This window comes from Trichosurus vulpecula, chromosome 8, assembly GCF_011100635.1.
Source record: "Trichosurus vulpecula isolate mTriVul1 chromosome 8, mTriVul1.pri, whole genome shotgun sequence".
Taxonomy (NCBI): domain Eukaryota; kingdom Metazoa; phylum Chordata; class Mammalia; order Diprotodontia; family Phalangeridae; genus Trichosurus; species Trichosurus vulpecula.
Window position 1 is genome coordinate 196,367,822 of NC_050580.1, and position 23,479 is coordinate 196,391,300.

The 23,479-nt window shown below is 40.9% G+C and overlaps 1 protein-coding gene across 2 annotated transcripts in view; it reads right to left on the minus strand.

The window, feature by feature from the left end:
* Window positions 1-23,479, minus strand: part of PLA2G4E (phospholipase A2 group IVE) — a 144,051-nt gene that overhangs the window by 80,874 nt on the left and 39,698 nt on the right. The window contains exon 1 of one of the 2 annotated variants that reach the window (XM_036736286.1): window positions 2,175-2,270. The exons of the other annotated variant lie outside the window; for it this stretch is intronic. Within the exon in view, the coding sequence (XP_036592181.1) occupies window positions 2,175-2,270 (96 nt within the window). Of the gene's footprint in view, window positions 1-2,174; window positions 2,271-23,479 lie in introns of those variants that run through there. 2 annotated transcript variants of the gene reach the window in all.

Sequence of the window (23,479 nt, forward strand, 5' to 3'; positions counted from 1 at the left end):
CTCTCTGGGTAAATCCCCAGACAGCCTCTATTACCTTTTCCCCATTCTCTAAATAGTCCTTATATTCTCTTCTCTTTGCAGAGTTGGACCTTCTAGAGACCAGTGATTTATTTTGGCAGTGGCTCTCTCGTCAATATTCTCTACCCCAGGCCCCTGTAGGGAATATTTGGGATTTGAGGGGGGTTTCCTGGGAGAAGGGGGAACCCCAGGGAAGGGAGTTTCCAATATCCCAAGAGAATATCATCTTTGCCCAGAATCTTGGGTAGTAATGTTATAATTTTAAACTCATGGATGTGACAACATCATGGGGCATAAAGGGAGTGGTAGTACGTGTCTGGGGAAAGTCCAGCTGGAGTAGAAAACACAGAGGCAGTTACTCAAAGAGGGCTGTCCAGACAATCCAACTCTAGAGAAGGGTGTAGGAAAAAGAGAGCCTTGAGAGAGGGGTGCCATCACCACAGGGCCATGATGGTGGCAGCCAAGGTCTGCTGTATGCTTGGAATCACTGGAGGAACGGGAGGCAGTTGCTGGGGGGAGGGAGAGAACTGCACACCCCCTCATGTCAACACCCTGGGGCAAAGCACTGGTCTCCCCATCCTAGTTACAGATCTGAGCCGTCATTCAGCATAGGGTTTCCCATACTCTCACCCCTTGACACTAAAACTGTAGTATTAGTACCACCTAAACCTGTTCATTTATATCTTTAGTTACTCTCAGTATATTGCTCAGTTTCGTTCAAGGATCCAATTCAAAAACATATTTGCTAAGAACCTACAATGTTCAACACTACCATAGGTTTTAAGGGTTAAGAAAATACAATGTGATGTATCTACCCTGGAGAAGTTTGCAATCCTCTTCACAAAGTTCCAGAGACATAAGGATGGCCAATTTTACAGATGGAGAAGAAGGTCCATAAAGACTCATAGAGTGAACTTGGGACACATAGCTTCTATCAGACCAGTACTAGAATAGAAAAGTGCTCATTCCCAAGTCTAAGGCTTTTTTTGTTGGGCCATGAGGTCTTCCTACAATCTAATAGAGCTGTCCACAAAGCAAAGAGGGCATATTTCCATGACAGAGTTTGCAGCGGGGAGGGAGGAGGAACTAAATAATTGATCCTCAACAGAAACACACATGTACACCCAAAATTCAGGTGACTCCCTAGGGGACATACCTGACTGCTCTCTGGGCCAGTGATCTATGCTCAGCAATGGTGCTGACTCTTTAAGAAGTATTCTCCACAAGGAAGTAGATTCAGAGTATCAAAGCTTAAACTATATTTACAAGAGCATTGTTGAGGTGTAAAAAGGACACATTCGATTATTTTAAATTAGAATTTTTCTTGTATATGTATATGTCTATGTATATCTATCTATCTATATATATGATATATCTATATCTATATATCCATGCTTAATTGGGTTAATTTAGGGTAGGGGAGTAGGAGGAGGAAAACAAAGCAAAAAGTACACAGCAGAGAACAAAACGAAACTAACAAAGCAGCAAAGAAAAGCTGGGCAGCTTGGAAAATTATGTACTATTTATTATTTAGATTTTCGTGAAATTTTATACTTTTTAATATACTTTTTATACTTATATACTTTTAATATTTTATATAATTTTATATACTGCAATACTTTTATATTGAATCCTCTCTTATGGTCTTCTCTGTGGTAATTTTTTTTTTCCTTTTCTCATTTTGTATTTAATTTTAAAATTAAAAAAAAATTACCAAAAGAGAAGTATTGTCCACCCAGAATACCGGCTTGGTCTCAGCATGGGCCCAAGGTATTTGACTGGTCCTGGTGCTAACCTACTCCTGGGTTCACAGTTGATCCTTTTAATTCTTAGTCACATAATCTCACATCACCTTTAAATCTTAGTCACAAATCCATGAGCATCTCTCATAGCTATACCCCTTTTCCCTCAGGTGTACCAGCCTCAAGACTGGTACCAGAGGCTGATCTCAAGTCTTTTAAGAAAAATCCTGTTACCCAAGAACAAAGCCAATTCTCTATCTTTTCAATCCCTACTGCTCCTGTCCCCCAACACCTGCCCTCCTAGCTCCTACCTCTTCTCAACCTGAGTCCTAGTTGCTTTCTGGAACTGTTACACACAGGACCTCCCCTTCCCCAATTCCATCTCCCAGCTCATGTTGCCCACGGTTCCCTCACCTCTGAGGTACAGGTGTCTGGAGGAACTGTATCTTCTCCCCCACGTGAATCTGGTAGGTAATGGGGCACCCAGACGGGTAGCTGGTTCTGAAACATTGCTGCTGCTCTGGGGTTGTCTTGGCAGAATGAGCTGCTTTATACACTGACTCATAGCCCCACCCGCCCAGCTCCCTCCCAGAAGTCAAGTTTGGATGCTTAGGTGAACAGGTCAGGGTATTCAGGGATAGTCTGAGATCTCTGAAGAGTACCACCATGGTGAAGAGAGCAGAATTCCTAGGAACTGCAGCTTTAACCTCAATGATTCAGGGATGTGTGCCAGGGGCTCCAGTTCCCAACAACATCTGGGGCTGCAATGAACAGGCTTAGAGTCTCAGGGATTCCTGGGGATACAAGAAAGCGGTGCATTGCAGGTATAATGATGAGATAGCACAAGAGAAAAATTAAGCACTCAAGGTCCAATCTGGCTCTGATCTAAGGAACCTACACACATACACATACACACACACCCTACTCCCAAGGAGCACTGACTCTGCTAGAGCTGCTGTCTTCACTCCTGGGGATAGGTGGTGCTAAGTAGACAGAGTTGTCCATGGTGGATAGAAGGAATGGAGAGCACCAGATTCAATGATGAGAGAAGAGAGATAGCTGCATAGACTTTAAATAAGTAGAGGGTGAGGTACCAGGAGAGAAAAGCATGAAATACCCAACAGCCCAACCTAAGGGATAGGGGAAAACAGAGGGCCCTTTTTTTTCCACTGAAGTTCTGATGACACTAAGGATCTCAAGTACTATCCAAGATCCTAAACTTAGAAGATGGTCCCTATCTCTATATCTGTCTCACTGAGGGGAGGCAGGACAAGGGCCCCACACCCAGTTGGGAACACTGGGAGTTTCTGGACTGAGTTTTCGCCCAGGGCTACACAACCGGCTTTTCTTGCCCTTAGAAGAAAATGATCTGATGAGTATGAGGCCAAGTTCTGAACTTGGAGCTGACTGCAAACCTTAATACCAAGATGTAGAAATGGAGGGATTTGCGATACTTTTTGTGACTCTGTCTCCCGGCTGCTGCTCTTAGCCTTATCCTCTAGAGATGGTCCAAGGAGTGTACAGGACCTAAGTCCTCTCTCTGTGTTGGGGAAAAGGATGGTCTTCTTGTCTTGGCTCCATTCTAAATCCTATTGTCTCTGCTGCCATGATGATTAACTTACACAGCTAAACTGACTCCATAAGATAGACTACCTATGATTGCCATGGCAACTGGGACCCAAACTTTCAAGCTAGCCTGACCATCAGGAATTGCTCAGGAGCCCAAGAGCTGGTTAGAATTTCCTTCCCCCATCCCATAGGAATTCCTGTTGTCCTCTGCTCCCTTTGCCCCCCCCCAAAAAAAGATGCTTACTTTGCTCTTCTGTCATATCCCTTTCTGGTACTTCCTACCTAGGGGCAAGGAGCATGGGAGAGATGAAACTAAGGAGCCACTAATCAGCAAACAAGCACCATGCTTACTGAACACTACATGCCCAGCACTGTGCTAGGCACTATGAGAGGTACAAAAAATGTGTAAGATATGGATCTTATAACTTTCTGTATTTCTACTTTTTTAAAGTACAATTTTATTGCTATCTTTTGATTTTACGATACCTGAATTTCCCAGTGTCCTTCCCATTCCCTCCAGAGAACCATCCCTTACAATAAAGAATAAAAAGGAGAGGAAAAAGTTCAGTAAAAACTAATCAACATAACAAAAAAGTCTGGCATTATATGCTGGGTTCCACCTATATGTAGTGTTCCAGTCAATCAAGCAAGCAATAAATATTTATTAGTATCAAGACTATGCTAAATGTGGGAGATCCAAAAAGAGGAAAATGACAGTCCCTGTCCAAAAAGACCTCACGATCTAATGAGAGTCAATGAGTGAACAAATATGCACAAACACAATACAGAGATATATGAAATACTCAAGAAAAGAAAGGCACTAGAACTAAGAGGGGTTGGGAAAGTCTTCCTGTACCCATAGTCCCTCACTTCTGTGAAGGAGTTAGGAGAAATATTTTCTTATCTCTTCTTAGGAGCCAAGCTTGATTATTTTATAGCTTACATATCTACTTTATTCCATTTCCCTTGAGACTCTAAACCTTTTGTTCTTCCAGATGAATTTCACTACCATTTTGTCCAGTTTAATAAAGTTACTCCTCAGTAATTTGGTAGAGCACTCAATCAGTAAACTAATTTAGGTGATTTAATTTTTATTAGAAGTGGTATAGCCCAACTACAACCAAAGAATATCTTTTTAATTATTTAAGTCTAAGGAGCTTAATTGAAGTGACAAGACTAATGTATATGAAACTATTAGAGCATAATACAAGATCATATATAATTAAATGCTGAATTATGTAGTTTAAGCTGTTCAAAAAAAAAAGAATTTTTCAGAGAAGAGAGAGGCTAGCATGGCCTGGGAGATAGGATAATAATAATATAATATAATATATTATGTTATATAATTATAATAAGAGAAGGCTTCCTAAAGAGGCTGATAATTTATCTAGGCTTGAAGAATGGGTAAGATTAGGAGAGATGAAGGGGAGACAGGAGAGCTGACCATAGTGTGTCATTCAGGCTTGATTCTTCTTCCTTCCATCCTAGAGCTCTGAATTTTTCTCCTTCCTCATTGTAAGCTCCTTAGGTCTGTTAATTATGGCTTCCCTGGGAAGCTTTAGCCTTACTAGTCTCCTCAGTATCTAAGGCCAGAGATGGAAAGATAAATCCTACTAGGAAGGCATATCCAGTGAGTGAAAGCTTCTGAGACCTGCAAGGGTGGCCTGAGCTCTGAGGCTCAGGGACTTTCCTCTCACTCAAAAGGACCCATATAGACAGATAATAAAAATTTTCAACCAGTATCCACAAACTCCCAAGGGGTCCATGAATGTAATTCAGGGGATCTATGTACTTGGATGGGGAAAATTTTCAATCTTATTTTCACTAACCGCGGTTTGAAATTTAGCATTTCTTTCCATTATAAATTTATTTTGCAAACATCATTTTGAGACGGTTCCATGGGTTTCATCAGATTGCCAGAGGGGCCCATGACACAACAAAAGTTAGGAACCCTTGTAGTAAAGCTCTCTACCAGTGCCCCTCCCTCCCCCACCTCCTTAGAATCTCAGCTAAGTCCCATGGCATCCCTTCAGCAGTTTTCCAGCTCTCCTGCCAGAAGAATAGTTCCTGAGGGTACAATGAATTGAGATGATTTCCCAGAGTCCTTTGCTTTGGAGCTCCCTGCACTGCCAGGCAGGTGGGCAGGAAAGGGATGGGAGAGAAGCCCCACTAAGTAGTGCTAAAAACAAACAAACAAACAAACAAACAAATACATAAAGACCTGAGTGTCCTATATAATCAACTCACAACATTTCCAGAGAGATTGATCTGGGAGCTCCTAGATTTAACCCTAGTTTAGCCACTTACTGGCTGTGTGACCTTGGACAAGTCATCTATCCTCTCTTGGCTTCAGTTTTCTCATATGTAAAAGGATGTTGGATTAGATGACCTCCAAAGTCCCTTCTGACTGTCCTTGATGTTAATTTTAATACTTTAGAAAGATTTTTCTCTCCTCTTTTGTTCCTTTGTTGTCTTCTTGATAGTTATTTAACCCTATAAAAAGATGGAGGAGGTGGTGGTGGTAAAGAGATGATATAATTATCGCTTGTGGCCCCGTGCACAGATTTCAAGAAGCCTGGGACCTAGCAGGCTCTGGACCTGCTTGAAGGATCGATGAGGTGATCAGCGGGTAGTTTCTGAGCCAAGTTCTATGCTGTCCTGTGTTACAGACGTGGCTGGTGGTACGGTGGGTGGAGTGTTGGGTGTGGCATTAGGAAGATCTCAGTTCAAATCTGGTCTCAGACATTTACTAGCTGTGTGACCCTGGGCAAGTCACTTAACATATTTGCCTCAGTTTTCTCAGCAGTAAAATGGGGGTCATAGTAGCACCTACTTCTCAGGGTTGTAATGAAGATCATATGAATTAATATTTGTAAAAAAAAAAAGCCTGATACATAATAGGTGCTACACACATGCTTATTTCCCTTCCCTTCTCCTTAACACAGTGACTAGCACATAGTAGGTGTTATACAAATGCTTATTCCCTTCTTTTTCCTTTCCTTTTCTTCCCTCCATTCTGAGTCATGTCAAGAGCTTTCTTATTGATGTTAAACACACACACACACACACACACACACACACACACACACCAGGATTTATTCATTGTTGAAAGAGTAGTATGGTCTTACTGGATGAATCTCTGGACTTGGAGTCAGAAAGACCTGAGTTCAAATTTTACCTTAGATACTTAATAACTGTGTGACCCTGGACAAGTTACTTAACCTCTCTCAGCCTCAGTTTCCTCATCTGGAAAATGGGGAAGATAGTAGCACCTACCTCATAGGGTTGTTGTAAGGATCAAATAAAGTCATGGATACAACAGGTTTTGCAAGCTTTAAAGAACCATGTCAATGTCACTACCATCTCCCCAGTCCAGGGCCCCACTCTTCACAGGTCCAAGAGGAACTAACTGAGGGGCAGTATCTGTCAGTCAATAAATATTCATTAAGCACCTACTATGTGCCAGGCACTGCACTAAGTGGTTGTGGTTTGTCCTTTGTTTTCAAAGAGGACCGATGTCTTGACTCATGAGTGAATTAGATTTAAGTGAGGCAGAGCTGTGCAAAGTCATCAGCCTCACTTTCTCTTCCAGAGTCGCCAAGGTCCCAGTGGCAAGACAAAAGTCAGGACAACTGGTAATGGCCAGGGATGCAGTGGATGACTTTGGCATTTTCAAAATATCTGACCAAGATCTGAGCATTCCATAGCGCCTGGTTCAGCCACCTTCATAGCCATTGGAACAAATTGTTCTCATTTGCCCATTCTACTGGGGGAAGTCTTCATGTGATTGGGGTAGACATTCCTCTAACACACCACTGGGTTTGAGGCCTGTCAGTTACCCTCAGTCTGGTTGAGCAAGTCCAATGAGATAGCTTTACTGGGGTATGGCCACTGTGCATGCTGCAGCTTCTTGGAGCCACAGGTGAGAGTTGGGTGAAGGGTGGATGAGTAGCCCTGAAAAGGGATCAGCAAGTCTTCACACCAGAGCAACTAGTCTTCCTGAAGCACCTCATACATCCCCTAGCCTAAGGTCTAGGCAAAAGATAGTCCCTGCCCTCAAGGAGCTCACAGTCTAACTGGAGAGACAACATACAAACAACTAAGCATAAACAAGCTATGTCAGGAACCGCATTCCTGCGCCTCTGATTTTTTTTCCTCCTTAACTCCTTGTTGGCCTATAACCTCTGATGGACTAGATGCCCTCTTGAGTCCCTCAAGTTCTAAGGTTCAACAACTCGATGGGGGTGGGCATCCTCTGAGCACCATCTTGGACTTCCTACTCTTCTCTCCCTGCTGTTATCTGTATGGAGCCCACATGACCTGTCCCCTAACTGAAATCCTCTCCATCTTCAATGCAAATCCTTCACAAGCCATTTCACTCCCTATGTTCATAGTTCACAAAACCACATTTTCCTCCTAGCAACACTAAGAGGTAGGTAAGTAGTTCAAGATCATGCTGCTGACATGCCAGGACTTGGTCCCATTCTTTCTGGCTACAAGTCCAGGACCCTTCCCCGTATGTCAACATGCCTTTCAATAACTAATTTTAAACCACAGAAATTTTTCCTTTCTCTAAATTCCCCTATGGCTTAAGAGTCTAAACCACATGACCACATACTTGCTTAGGCAACTTTTACTGTATCTGGGTTCAGGAAGCCCTGGGTCCATTTCAGCTCTGCCACTTACTACTTCTGCGCCCATGTTCTGAAAAACAAACAACAGCAGCAGCAATAACCAGAAACCTTATCCTCTCAAGCCCCAGTTCCCCTAATCTGTAACATAAAGATGCCAATACTGGTACTGCCCTCCTCACAGGACCATTGTGTAAGTCAACTCTGGTGGAGTGGGGTTTGGCCACCCCTATTCACTCACCCCCTCACCCTACTACTAAGCTCATTGCTTAGTAGTATAACATTTTTTTCTCTGTTCTGGGAAGCAGTACAAAAGAATCTATAATTCTCTCTATTTCAGAAAAATATTGGATAGAAATAGAACTCTAGAAGAAACATCTCAGCATTAAATCTCTCTTCTTTGGGATGTTCCCACTCCTCCCCAGACTAGCAAATGCCTATAGTTATCACTATTTATGAAGACAAACTAAAATATAAGATTTATAAAGCATTTAGTGCTTGGCTCATGTGTTCAGTTGTTTTCAGTCATGTCTGACTCTTTGTGACCCCATCTGGAGTTTTCTTGGCAAAGATACTGGAGTGGTTTTCCATTTCCTTCTGCAGGTGAGGAAAATGAGGCAAACAGGGTTAAGTGACTTACCCAAGGTCACAGGTCTAGTAAGTGTCTGAGGCTGCATTTGAACTTAGGAAGCTGAGTCTTCCTGACTTGAGACCTGGCATTCTATCCACTGCACCCCCTAGCTGTCCCTCCTGGCTTATAGTAGGTACTTAATAAATGCTCCTTCTTTTCCCCTTCCTCCAAGGAAAGAAGGGAAATGCTTCAGGTTCTGGTGATGGAGTCCAAGGGGAGAAAGGAAATATAGAATCATTGCTTTAGGATCTGGTCTGGGAGGGTTTTAAAGACAGAATGAGGGGCAGCTAGATGGCGCAGTGAGTAGAGCACCGCCCTGGAGTCAGGAGGACCTGAGTTCAAATCCGGCCTCAGACACTTGACACATGTACTAGCTGTGCAACCTTGGGCAAGTCACTTAACCCCAATTGCCCTGCCAAAAAAACCCAAAAACTAAAAAAAAAAAAAAAGACAGAATGACCCAATGCTTCTTGTACTGGATGGGCCTTACATGGCTTCCCTCTACTTGTCCTCTTCTCCTTCCCTTATCAGCTGCCTCAGCTCTCTAAGGCCTCCCTTGGCCTCCCCTTCTCCAGCTCTACACATCTTCTCTGTACCATCAAAGACCAGGTTCCTCCTCCAGTTGGGTCTAGCCTGGACCCACTCAAACTAGTGTCTTTTCAAACTGTTCCATCACCAAGGGGGTAACCACCAGATGATGATTTTTTTGACTGTGGTAAGTCTTAAAACAAAAAAAAAATGCTTACCTCAAGAGCCACCAATAGACAAGCCTTTTGCAATCCTTAAAGTGACCTTTTATTAATATTGTTAGAGCACTGGGTACTAGGAAGACAAGGGCATTGAGAGGATTATGGAGAGCCTCATGATCTTGTCTCCAGCTGATTTTACCTCCTGTCACCTTCCCAATTACAGAGAAGTTTGCAGTGGTTCTCCACCCTTGGTATCCCAACCCAGAGAAAAATGCCCTTCAGATGTTCTAGAAATCACAGAGTTGCTTGTTGTGTAAACACAGAACAAGTGGATTTATTATTTACATATTCATTTCATATCTTCCAATCTCCACATTTAACAAGGATGCTCCCTCTTTGTTCAGAAATATCATCCTGTACTTACTGATGTTGTCAGCTTTTGGAGGGTGTAACCAGGGGCTGAACTAAAGTTACCTGGTGTGATGTTCCTCCAGCTTGGCTTTATCACATAGGGGCAGCAAAACTCATGGTGGGTGTGGGTGGAGATATGTCTTAACATTCAGTCCATTGAAGGTGTCCCATATACAGATTAGTAAACAAACTATCCCCTTTCCTGATCTTGTGTCCCCCTTTTTCCTCTGCCTTTTCCCCCTTCCTTTCCCTGGCTGCTTTGGCTTTTACCTGCTCCCCTTTTCCTTCCTTTCTTTATCTTTGATTTCCCTCTTCTTTCCTCTGTTTCCCCCTTATTTTGTTTCCTCTAGACTTTTTGGTTCTCTACCAAAAAAATGAGGTTTCATCCTGCCACATTTGAGGAAGCTGGTAGACAAGGTAGAAAAGGGGTTCTTTAACAAAGTAGATGCTTACCCACTGGGAAATGGTTAAAAGTTTGTGGTACCTGAATGGAATGAAATGTTGCCATCCTGTAAGAAATGAAGCTCTAAATCTGTGAGTCTATGATGAATATGAAAAAGACAGATTAGCCTAGAAAGACTTATATGAACTAATGCCAAGTCAAGGACGCATAAATAGGCTAACGAGATACACAATGGCTGCAACTGTGCAAATGGAAAGAATAACCAAAAAACAATGGAAACTGAATGCTGGGAGGTTATCATGACCAACTTGGTCCCAAAGGGGAGGAGCAGACAGATAGAGACAGAGACAGAGAAAGTCACAGAGAGAGAGATACAGAGACAGACAAAGAGACAGAAAGGAGAGATAGAGACAGAGAGAGATGGATAGGTAGGCACATGGGTGGATGGATGGGTGGGTGGACAGTCAGATAGATAGATAGATAGATGGATGGATGGATAGATAGATGGACGGATGGACAGACGGATGGATGGATGGACGGATGGATGGATGGACAGTCAGATAGTCAGATAGATAATGTACATAATTTATTAAACACTTATGTTTCAGGAACTGGTCCAACAAATTCAAGCAAGAGAGTTTATCCTCTGAGCAAACATAATCATTCTTGTTCTGAAGGAGATAATCTAATGGGGAAAGACAATACATGGAAAGCAGCTGGAAATGGGGGTGGGGGTTGGGGTGCAAGAGGGAGGGAGTCTTGATGTAGAAAGAGATGGCTGGGAAGTGGAGTGACACCTGATTCCCGGCAAGATAAGGTGCAATCTCACTTATGAAAACCAGGTATTCCAGGGGCAGTGTCTAAGGGGTGGGGGGAAGACGGGGGGGTGGGGGAGGGGGAAGACTGGGGGAGGTAGGATGAGATGAGGATGATGACCAGAATGGAGGCATCATGGTATGGAGAAGACACTTCTCCTTTCATCTTCCTTGCAAAGGTGGGGACTTCAGGTGTGTAATACTGCACATAATGTCAAATTTAAAGAAATGTGGCTAGTTTTACTGAAGTATTTTTTGTTCTGTTTGTTTTTTGTTATAAATTGCCCTCTGGAAGGGAAAGGAAGAATGATACTTAGAAAATGTAGGTGATGTCAATGAAAGCATATTTTTTAAAATGTGAAAAAATAAATACACAATAAAAATCAAAGACAATTTCCATTAAATAAAAAAGTGGTAAGAAGAGGAGGGGCAAGGAGGAGAGAAGAAGGGAGGGGAGGGGAAAAGAGGGGAAAGAAGGGAAGGAGAAAAGGGGTGCCACTCACTGAAATTCATATCCCATCTCCTCTACTGCTACACTCACCATTCTACCAAAATTGTTCTCTCAAAAGTCATCAATGACCTACAAATTACAATTAGTGAGGTGCTATTATTATCTCCATTTTTCAGATGAGGAAACTGAGACCCAGAGAGCTTATGTGACTTATCCATGGTCACACAACTAACTAGTGGGATCCATACCTACATTTCCAAGCTGTCTCTATGACATCTCCAACCAGCTGGCACCTCGAACTTCTCATGTCCAAAATCAGCTTATGACTTATCTGTTAAGTTCTGCTCCTCTTTCTGACCTCTGTTTTGGTCTATGGCAGTACCATCTATTCAAACTCTTATATTTATAATCTTGGGATTATCTTTCTTCTCTTTCCTCATTGTTTCTAACATGTTCCCATGAATGTCCTATTTTTTAATATTTATTTTCATTTCCTACATTCACTTTTATAAGATTATGAGTTCCAAATTTTTTCTCTCTTCTCATGTACAATCATATTAAACATATTTCCACATTAGTCATGTTGTGAAAGAAGAATCAGAACAAGAGGGGAAAGCCATGAGAAAGAAAAAACAAAAAAAGGAGAACACAGTATCCTTCGATCTGCATTCAGACTCCACAGTTCTTTCTTTGGATGTGGATATCATTTTCCATCATGAGTCTTTTGGAGTGGTCTTAGATCATTGTATTGCTGAAAAGAGCTAAGTCTGTCAAAGTTGATCATTTCACAGCATTGCTGTTACTGTGTACAATGTTCTCCTGGTTCTGCTCATTTCCATCAGCATCAGTTCATGTAAGTCTTTCCAGGTTTTTCTGAAATCTGCCTGCTCATCATTTCTTATAGCACATTGGTATTCCACTATAATGAATGTCCTATTGACTTCATCTCTGTAGTATTTCTCATCTCCATCCTCTCCTCTCTGTTCCCAAGGCTAGTACTCTAATACAGGTCCTCGGTAAGGACCTCCTAACAGGTTTCCCCACCTCCTCTCCATTCTTCCACCAAGCCATCTTGCATAACATTCTGAAACTAACTTTCTTATGTGCTGATATGGCCAAAAAAGCTTTTAAAAAAGTCTTTAGTAACTCTTTACTACTTCCTGAGTAAAATTCAAACGCCTTTGCCTGGCATTCAATGCCCTCCCCAATCTGACATCATCCTACTTTTCCATTCTTATTTTATAATATGCCAGACCTGCAACATTGTGTGAATTACAAGGGACAAAGGAAAATAACAAAGTTTATTGACATATAGTAAACCTTACAACTTTGTACATTAAAAATAAAAAATTTTAATATGCAATTTGTCCTTTTGCTGCAATCATGTGTTTTTAAATTATTTGGCATTGAGTTTACAAGATTTTGATATATGTTCTTTAATTCTTTACCATGAAACCAAACATCATGTTGGATATTAATCAACCAGTAAAAATTTATTTAGCACCTATTATGTGTCAGGTATTATGCCAAGTGCTATGGATACAAAAGAGGCAAAAGACAGTCCCTGCCCTCAAGGAGCTTATAATCTAATGGGGGAGAGGACATGCAAACATATATACAAAGCAAGCTATATACAAGATAAATAGGAAATAATTAACAGAGGGCAGGTGCTAAGATTAAGAAGGGATGTAGAAAGCTTCCAGTAAAAGAAAGAATTTTAGTTGAGACTTAAAGGAAGGTCAGGAAAGGGAGTCAGTAGTAGGAGCAGAGGGGGGAGAGTATTCCAGGCATGTGGTCAGTCAAAGAAAATGCCCAGAGCCAAGAGGTGGAGTTTCTTACTCATGCAACAGGAGGCCAGTGTTACTGGATTAAAGCATGCTTGTCAGGGATTAAGGTGTAAGAAATCTAAAAAGGAGGGTGCTAGGTCATGAAGGACTTTGAATGTTTGAATGCCAAACAGAGAATTTTGCATTTGATTTTATAGGCAATAGGGAACCACTAGAGTTTATTGAGTATGGGGATGACATGTTCAAATCGGCACTTTAGGAAAGTCATGTTAGTGGCTGAATGGAGGGTAGATTGGAGTGGAGGGAGACTTGAGGCAGACAGATCCACCAGCAGGCTATCACAACAGTCCAGGTGTGAGGCAACGACTATACTAATGTGGTGGCAGTATCAAAGGAGAGAAGGGGGCATATTTGAGAGATGTTGCAAAAGTGAAATTGACAGGCCTTGGTGACATCTTGGATATGAGGAGTGAGAGATAGTGAGGAATCCAGGATGACTCCTAGGTCTGAGGGACTGGGAAAATGGTGTTAAGAATACCTTTGATAAATCCCCCATTTTTGTAAATCCAGTCTTGATTATAGCCCATAGATTTTCAATGAAATTTAATTCAGGTGAGGTTACAGTGTTTCAAAGCAGATTTACATTTATTTCTTGGACAAATTTCTTAACCTTTTTGTGACAGGTGGCATAGCACAATGTCATGCTACAACATTCTATATTCATTGGGGAATTTCTGTAATTATAGAACAATTCTGCCTTTCAGTATATTTATTAGCATTTACTAGATATGTGTATATATATATATATATATATATATATATATATATATATATATATATATATATATATTAGAGTCCATCATTTTCTCAATGGGGACAAGAATTACAGGCCAATTGAAAGTAAAAAAAAATCATCAGATTGGCTAAAATGACAAAACAGGAAAATGATAAATGCTGGAGAGGATGTGGAAAAATTGGAACCTTGTTACATTGCTGGGGGAGTTGTGAACTGATCCAGCCATTCTGGAGAGCAATTTGGAACTATGTCCAAAGGGCTATAAAAACGTTCATACCCTTTGACCCAGCAACACCACTTCTAGGGTTGTATCCCAAAGAAATCACACAACAGCGAAAGGGACCCGTATGTACAAAGATATTTATAGCAGCTCTTTTTGTGGTAGCTAAGAATTGGAAATCAAAGGGATGCCCATCAATTGGAGAATGGCTGAACAAGCTGTGGTATATGAAGGTAATGGAATTCTATTGTGCTATAAGAAATGGGGATGATATGGACTTCATAACAACCTGGAAAAACTTACACGACATAATGCTGAGTGAGTGGAGCAGAACCAGGAGAACATTATACACAACCACAGATATATGGATTCTGTGATGACTAACCCTGATAGACTTTGCTCTTCTCAGCAATACAAGGTGCAAAGACAACTCCAAAGGACTCACGATGGAGAGTGCTATCTACATCCAGAGAAAGAACTATGGAGTCGAATGCAGATTGAGGCACATTTCATGCTCGCCTTTTCTCCTCCCTTTGTTTTGTCTCTTTTGTTTTTGTCTCTGGTTGCTTTTTTTTTTTGGTTCTGCTTCTTCTTTCTCATGATTCATTCCATTGGTCATAATTCTTCTCCACAACTTGACTAGTGTGTAAATTAATTCAATGCGAAGTTACACATGGACGTTATATGGGATTCCATGCCGTCTTGGGGAGGGAGGGGGGGAGGGAGGGAAGAAAATCTGGAACTCAAAATTATGTAGAACTGAGTGTTGTAAACTAAAAATGAAAAAAAAATTTTAAAAATATCAATTGGTGTGTACTCCTAGTAGTGGATCACTGGAATCAAAGGATATGGTGAACTTGTAACATTTCATTCTATATTGCCATGTTTCATTCCAAAAAGATTTTGCACATGTCCATAGCTCCAGAATATGTCATAGTCCTGTTTCCCTCTACTCAAACAACAATAAAGTGTAAGTTTATTAATGACTTTTGCCAATTTGAAGATTATAAGATATGATCTGAAAGTTGTTTGAATTTCCATTCATCTAGTCATTAGAGTTAAACAAGTCAAATTTGTTCTTTACAATTTATTTGCTCCTTGGAGACATGACTATTCATAGACTTTGATTTTGCAGTAAATTTGGGAGGAAAGAGAACAGTAAACACATCAGTTTTAATAAATTCTGTCCTTCCTTTGGATTGGCATTCCCAATATGTAACACTATTCTCAATATATAACAATAGCTAAATAAATACTATATGTAAATAAACAGAATGGACCTTGAATAAAAAAACAGGAATTTCAAAATTCATGCTTTCTTATCTGTCAAATTGTTGATCAGTATGATTATCATATTTCATGTTTCCATAGCTAATTATATCATATTAAATACTTTATTCTTAAAGAAAAAGAAAGTTAAAAAATCCCATAAACTTTTTTTGGGTAGATGTTTTACAGGCTATGATGAAGATGCCCAGGTTTTACAGGGTAATCTGCACTTCTGACGATGTTTTTGTCATGTCCTTTGATGGAAAAAGTTAATTGAATCAATAAAAAATTACTTTTTCCCAACCTTCAATCCTCTAGTCTTTGTACTATCTTGCCCACAACAAGCATTTTCTCTCTCTCTAGGAAACAGGTTGTTTGGTGTATTTTTTTTAATTGGTCTTCTCATTGTTCTTCCAACTTCAAGCAATCTATATTGTATTATAAATGAATATAGACTCCTCCAGCTGTCAAGTCCCACTGTAGGGTTTTTCCTTCTTTCTGAGGATTAATTAGATTGTTTCACAGCAATGGTTTTTTTTTGATCATACTTGTTTCATTACGGATTTGAATGATCCTTGAGTTCCCCACGTCAACAGCCACTGCAATATTTCTAAGAGTTATTGAAGTGTGCTCTTTAAAAGCTACAATGTTTTGCATGTTTCATGTTTCCTTGGAGTAACACCCGTTCTTAAAGCCATAAAATTAAGACCTAATAAAAGAGAGCAATGAAATATGTATATGACATGAAATTTAACACTCTGACAACAACTAAGTAAAGGTGGGGAAACCAGCTCGACCTGGATTCATCTGATCAGTGTTAGATATTTTGAGTAAGCCTAGTGTTAGTAGAAGCACATACGCATGACCATTGCTGTCGCAAAATAAAACCATATCAAAATTTATGTTTGCCTCAAGCAATTTTCGTATAACTCTAATCTCTCTCTTCCTGATATATCATATACTCTCCTCCCTCTGTGGTTTTGCTCATGTCATTCCCAATGGCCTAGAATATCCTCCCTCCTTCTCAATTCAATTCAAATGCCCCTTTTCCCATGAAGCCTTTCTTGATACTTCTGTCAGCACTAGCTTCTCCCTTCAGGCCCCTTATCATGCTTTGCTTTATAATTCCCTTGTTATGTTCCTCCTTCATTTTTGAAGAGGACCATGACATCAGAAAGATGATGATATGACTTACAGCTGACTTTGATTTGAGTGAGGGAGGGCTGATGAGGTCACCAGCCTCACTTTCTCCTCCAGAGCCATCTGGGTGCAGTGGCCAGAAATTAACCAGGGCAACTGGAGGATGCAATGGGAGACCCTGGCCCTTTCAGGCTAAGGCCTTTTCAGGTTCTCACTTTGAGTGAGCTAACAGCCATTCAGTGAATAGGCCTCTTTAAGAAGTGAGTCCAGGGATGTCCCCTTTAATGAGAAAAAAAAAGAAAAAAAAATCAAACTGGCAGTGGAGGACCCTCAGTGTTGTTAGTCAAAAGAGAAACAATTACCATTGACATTCACTCTGAGCCAGGAGGGCCCAAATTATAGCTAGTAAGTAGAGCTTAGGCAGGGCCCTATTGTGGTCCAATCTATGAGTTTCAGGGTGAAATGGGTCAGAAGAAAGAAAGAAAGGAAGAAAGGAAGGAAGAAAGAAAGAAAGGAAGGAAGGAAGGAAGGAAGGAAGGAAGAAAGAAAGAAAGAAAGAAAGAAAGAAAGAAAGAAAGAAAGAAAGAAAGAAAGAAAGAAAGAAAGAAAGAAAGAAAGAAAGAAAAAAGGAGGAGAAGAAAGGAAAGAAGGAAGGAAGGAATCTAGCCAGCAGTAAACCCCAAGTTAACTGGGGAGCTTCTGCCATCAGAATTTATCTCTCTTTGGAGAGGAGAATGAGAGTGAGAGGTCGAGCTGAGTTATCCAATTGGCTAGCTCCCCATTCAGGCAGCTCGAACTACTGGCAGGTTCGGTTTGTCCTTCATTTTTGAAGAGGACCATGACATCAGGAATATGATGACATGACTTGCAGTTGACTTTGATTTGAGTGAGGGAGGGCTGTGCAAGGTCTCCAGGCTCACTTTTTCCTCCAGAGCCATCTGGGTGCAGTGACCTGATATTCATCAGGATGACTAGAGATGGCCCAGGATGCATTGGGAGACCCTGGCCCTTTCAGGCTAAGGCCTTTTCAGGTTCTCACTTTGAGTGAGGTAAAGCCCATTCAGTGAATAGGTCTCTTTAAATGCACTTATCAGAGCCAACAATGTGATATTGACAACCCAAGACACTCGTGCAATTTAAGGTAGCTTCAAGAGAGGCATAGTGCCCAGAGTGAGGGGTTGATAGTTCCACCGTACTCTGCCCTGATCAGACCATATTTGAATTATTGCAAGAACCCTGATAAGCTAGAAACAGCCCAGAGATAAAGGGCCTCTGATCATACCATACGAAGATCAGCTGAAAAAATTAGTAATGTTTAAATTACAAAAGAGAGCACTAATGTGTGAATGTGTTTTGCTTGACCATGCACCCTGTAATGGGTTTTGGTTTTCTTACTTTCTCAATGTGTATGGTGGCAGGGGTGGGGTGGGGGTTGGGGTGTGGAGAGTAGGATGTAAAAGGGAGAGAATTCAGAATTGAAAATAAAATTACATTAAGGCAAAATAAATAAATGAGCACGTAAATGGGACAGAATAATAGTTTACATTTATATAGTGCTTTATGTATATTATCCCATTTGATCCTCCCCAGTGAGGCAGGTGCTATTATTATCACCCCCATCTGACGGATGAAGAAATTGATGTTGAAAGAAGGTAAGTGACTCGTCCTGTGTCACCTAATTACACAGCAAGTAAGCATCAGAATCAGGATTCAAGGTCATCTTCCTGACTCCATGTCTGACACTCTCATTCTAGATGCCACCTGGTTGCCTGATAACTACCATCTATCATGTGAAGAGGGGTTAGATATGTTCCCCTTGGGCTCTGAAGGCAGATGTAGGAGCAATGGGCAGCAAGCAGTGGCAGAGAAACAGATTTCAGGTCACTGTAAGGAGAAGCCGCTGAAAGGCGAGAGTAGTCCAAAAATAGAAGGTGCTGTCTCAGGAAGTAATGGTTTCCCAGTACTAGAAACCTTGAAGTCAAGGCTGGATGCCCACTAAGAAGGGATTTTTTTAGTCAGGTACCTTCTACAAGAAGCCTTTCCTGGGCCCTTAGTGCTAGTACCTTTCTTATCTCCAATTTATTCTGTCTGTATCTTACTCATCCATAATTGTTTACATATTGTCTCCTCCATTAGACTGTGAGCTTCATAAGAGCAGGGACTGTCTTTTACCTCTCTTTGTATCCCCAGCACTTAGCACAGTGCCTAGTATGCAGTAGGTGTTTAATAAATGCTTGTTGACTATTGACTGAAGTATATGCTAGACCAGTTGAGTCTCTTCCAGTTCTGAGATCCTGTTATTCTGTACCTTATCTAAACTCTGGAACTCAGTGCACACTATACATGCTAATTTTTTGTCTGGAGTTGCGATTTTATAGACATATTACATACATGTAGCAAGGTGGTACAGCGGGTAGAGCACTGGGCGTAGAGTCAGGAAGACCTGAGTTCAACTCCAGCCTCAGACAATTATTAGCTGGGTTACTCTGGGCAAGTCACTTAACCCTGTTTGCCTCAGTTTCCTCAAGCATAAAATGAGCTAGAGAAGAAAATGGCAAAGCACTCTGATATCTTTGCCAGGGAAAAAAAACCCAAATGGGGTCACAAAGAGTCGGACACAGCTGAAAAATGACTGAACAGCAAAGTTAATCAAATGACATTTTGTTTTAAAATAATACCACCATTTAAAAATGAACACAGTTATCAACCAACACATTTTTTTTTTTCAGTTTATCCTGGTAAAAGTTTATACTAATTAGTAAGATAAATTGAGTTACGAATAGTTTTTTTTCTAAGACCCCATGCTTCAATGAACTCCATTCTCATTGATTTGGGTAGTCCCTCCACAAGTATATAACAGAACCTATTTCAATCTTCTTGTAACACTTCTTGACTAGATCCTTCCAATAATTTCTCCATAGAGGATCTACCCAGTACTCCAATAATTTCTTGAGTAGTAATTCTGTCTCATCAGCTGCACAGTAAGCTCCCTGGGGGCAAACACTGAGTCCTCTTCTTTTTCCTATTCATCACTAGCACAATCCGGGATGCAATCAGTCAGTAAGCATTTATTATGTGCCAGGCACTGTGCCAGGCACTCTGAGGATTGAAAGAAGAACTGAAACAGGAACAAGCAGTCCCTGCCCTCAAGAAACTCGAAGTCTACTGAATAATCCAGCAGTACATACTTGGTTAATTGAGTATAAAGAGAGCTGAACTAAATGACAGGCTGAGATCTATGATGAACCTCTTCATTTTGGTTCCCTGACGACCCTTTGCACGTACACCAGCAGAGTTGAGTATCAGGAGCTACCATCTCCCAGAGATTATATTTATCTCTATATAGTATTTTAAAGATTTTCAAAGCGCTTTTCAGTTATTATCTCAATTGCTTTTGATGTCCGAGTTTGTAAAAGCTGTCTCTACCACAGGCTGGGGGAAAAGCAGGATACTGTGCTATCCTGTATTATTGTAGGATCATAAATTTAGAGCTGGAAAGGACCTCGGAGGCCATCCAGTCCAATCCCTTCATTTTACAGATGAAAAACTGAGACCCAAAGAGGTTAATAATATGCCCGAGGTCAAACATGAAGTAATAACCAAGATTCAGACCCAGGTCCTTGGACTCCAAACCTAGTACACTTTCCATTTACCATAAAATATGACCACCATAGTAGCGCCTCTCTCATATCCTGAATCCAATTTAATTTAATTTTAATTCAATTTAATTATGCAAATCAATTTACAATGCAATTTAATTCAATTATTCAACAAACATTTATTGAGGGCCTACTATGTGCAGGCACTGCACAGAGTTGTTGTGAAGATTAAATGAGATAATTTTGTAAAAGTGAATAACTCATATTCTACTGGTAGTAAACAATATGTATACAGAGAAGCAGATACAACTGATGGTGAAACATAACCTTTGCCTCTCCACAGAAGTTTCAGACACAGACAAGTCCAGTCAACAAGCATTAATTAAGCATCAACTATGTGCCAGACACTGTGTTAACCAGCTCCCTCCCTCTTTCTCTCTCTCTCTCTCTCTCTCTCTCTCTCTCTACCTAATTCTCTCTTTCTATGTCTCTGTTTCACTCTGTCTTCTCCTCTCTCTCTCTTTCTATATATAGCTTGTTTACACACACACACACACACACACACACACACACAATTTTAAAGAATCAATTGGAAATAACCCCAGAAAGAGGGCTCTGAGATTAAGTTTCTGGTAGAAGGTGGTATTTTAGCTGAAACTCAAAGGGAGCCAGGAGACAGAGATGGGGATAGAGAGAGGTCCAGGCATGGGGGGACAGCCAGTGAGAATGCGTGGAGTTTGGAGACAGATGGTCTTGTGCTAGGACCATCTGCAAGGCCAGTGTCTCTGGATTGCCAAATACATGAAGAGGAGTGGGTATAAGAAGACTAGAAAGGCAGGGATAGTCTTAAAAGCCAAATGGAAGATTTTCTATTTGATCCTGGAGGTAATAGGTAACCACTGGAATTTATTTGAATAGGGAGGGACATGGTCAGACCTGTGTTTTAGGAAGATCAATCTGACAGCTGAGTGGAGAATGAAATGGAACGGGAAGAGACTTGTGGCTGGCAGATGAACTATCTGGTTGTTTCAATAATCCAGATAGGAGGTGATGAGGGCATGGACCAGGGTGGTGTCAGTGTCAGGAGAGAGAAGAGGGAACTTACAAGGGATATTTTATTTGTTCTATGCTTATTTATTATAAGAAAGGATTCTATTGGGGGGGTGGGAAAATCACTGAGAAGTGATCGTGACATTAAAAAGGGGGGAAAAAGGACAAAAGCTAACTAGTCTAGATCAAAGAACATTGGGTCTGGAGTCAGGAAGACCTGAGTTCAAATCCAGCCATAGACACTTACTAGCTGTGTGACCCTGGGTGACTCACTTAACTGCTGTTGGCCTCAGTTTCCTCAACTGTAAAATGGGGATAATGATAGCACTTATATCCCAGGGTTGTTGTGAAGATCAAATGAGATAATATTTGTAAAGTGAATAAACCAATGCCTGGCACATTTGTTGTTGTTATTTAGTCATTTCATTCATGTCCAATTCTTCATGACCCCATTTGGGGTTTTCTTGGCAGAGATACTGAGTAGTTTGCCATGTCCTTCTCCTGCTCATTTTACAGATGAGGAACCAAGGCAAACAGAGTTAAGTGATTTGCCCAGCGTCACACAGTTAGTAAGTATCTGAGGCCAGGTTTGAACTCATGAAGATGAGCCTTCCAGATTCCAGACCAGGCATTCTATCAGCCACCTGCTGCCGGCCTGGCATATAGTAGGTACTTAATAAATTCTTGTTTCCTTCCTTCTATATGTTAAGTAAATATAAAGAAATTACCTGTGGGGGCGGTACACCCTAACAACTGGAAGGGTCAGGAAAAATCTCAAGTAGGAAAGAGGTAGCATATGAGTGGAATTTTGAAAGAGAGCTAAGGATTCCAAGAGGTAGATGAGAGGAAGAAGAAGTAAGCTCCCTGCCTTTCCTAATTATAATAATGGTAATATCTTACATTCATTGAATGACTGACTCTGCTTTCTGTTTCTGTCGTAGTGGATTCAGTGCTAGGCTTGGAGTGTAGATGACCTGAGAAGGAAACAGAGGAGGAAAGGGTGAATTAGGGAGAAGGATGATTATGAGGGCAATCTACTGGAGGAGATGGGAAGTGATGGTTTCAAAAGTACAATAACGATTAGAAAAGGACCATTTCTTCATCAGAGAATGGAGTAAAGAAGGAAAGGCTGGGGGATGTTGTCAAGGGGTTTTGCAAGGTAAAGAGGAGAAGGAGGAGCTCACAGTGAAAGGCCCTATTTTCTTAGTAAAATATGAGACAAGTTCCTCCACTGAGAGGTTGGGGGAAGGGTGGTATGGGAAAAAGAAGATTTGGAACAACTGAAGAATTAGAACAGCAAGCAAGCAGTAGTGGGAATTGAGCAAAACACCCTGATTCCATCTTGTGACAATTCTGGAACTAGCTCAATTCCCTTTCTATTCAATCATGGGTCTAGTCCAATTTCTGACTCATAAGAAAATTTTGTTCAATTGTGGGAATTGAAAGAAAACTTTATTGCTTTGCTTAAACCTAGCCCTGTGTGCCTGGAAAGCTGGACCGCTTTTACCTGTTGCTTAGAGACCCTTAACTAAGGACCTAGTCTAGGTCATACTTACCAGAAACCCAGTTAGAGCCAAAGATCGATGCAAGGAGTTTTCTCACAATTATCCATCTCAAGCAACCCATATGTTTTATCTGAAAACTGGCTCCATCCTGGTCAATCAGTTATTGTTTCCTTTGATTGCATACAGATGGTTGAGGGGAACAGAGCATCTCTTTTTCTGATTTCAAGGAATGGCATCTATTCAATCTCCCCCCTTCCAACTTGGAAAGTCCCTAATCTTTCTTCCAACTAGAAATCAGATCACTTAAGTTTGTTACCCTTGTTAATTATTTTCCCCTGAACTCAGAATATACTTGTGGAAGAATGTGCCCCCAGTTTTAGGGGGGGTGTTTTTATACCTACTATGTCACCTTAATTTTTACTATTACTAATATTACTGTATCACCTTAATAAATACCTGTTTCTAAAAGCTAATTAGATCTAGCCAGATAATTGATATCCATTGATAATCAATAGAAAACACACTAGTGGGGACTCATAACCTTTAGTACTAGAACTCTTCTCCCCAGAACTATACAGGGTTAACTCGAGAGCTCTGAAGGGACAAGTAGCTAGCCATGCTTGGGGATTTGATCTGCTAGTCCGTATGGTGATTGAAAGAGTGAGTGCAGAGCTCACTTTTGCTACATGTAGAAGGTGGGAGGTGGGGTTAGGGGAAAAGATAATAAGTTCTATTTTAGACATATCAAATTTT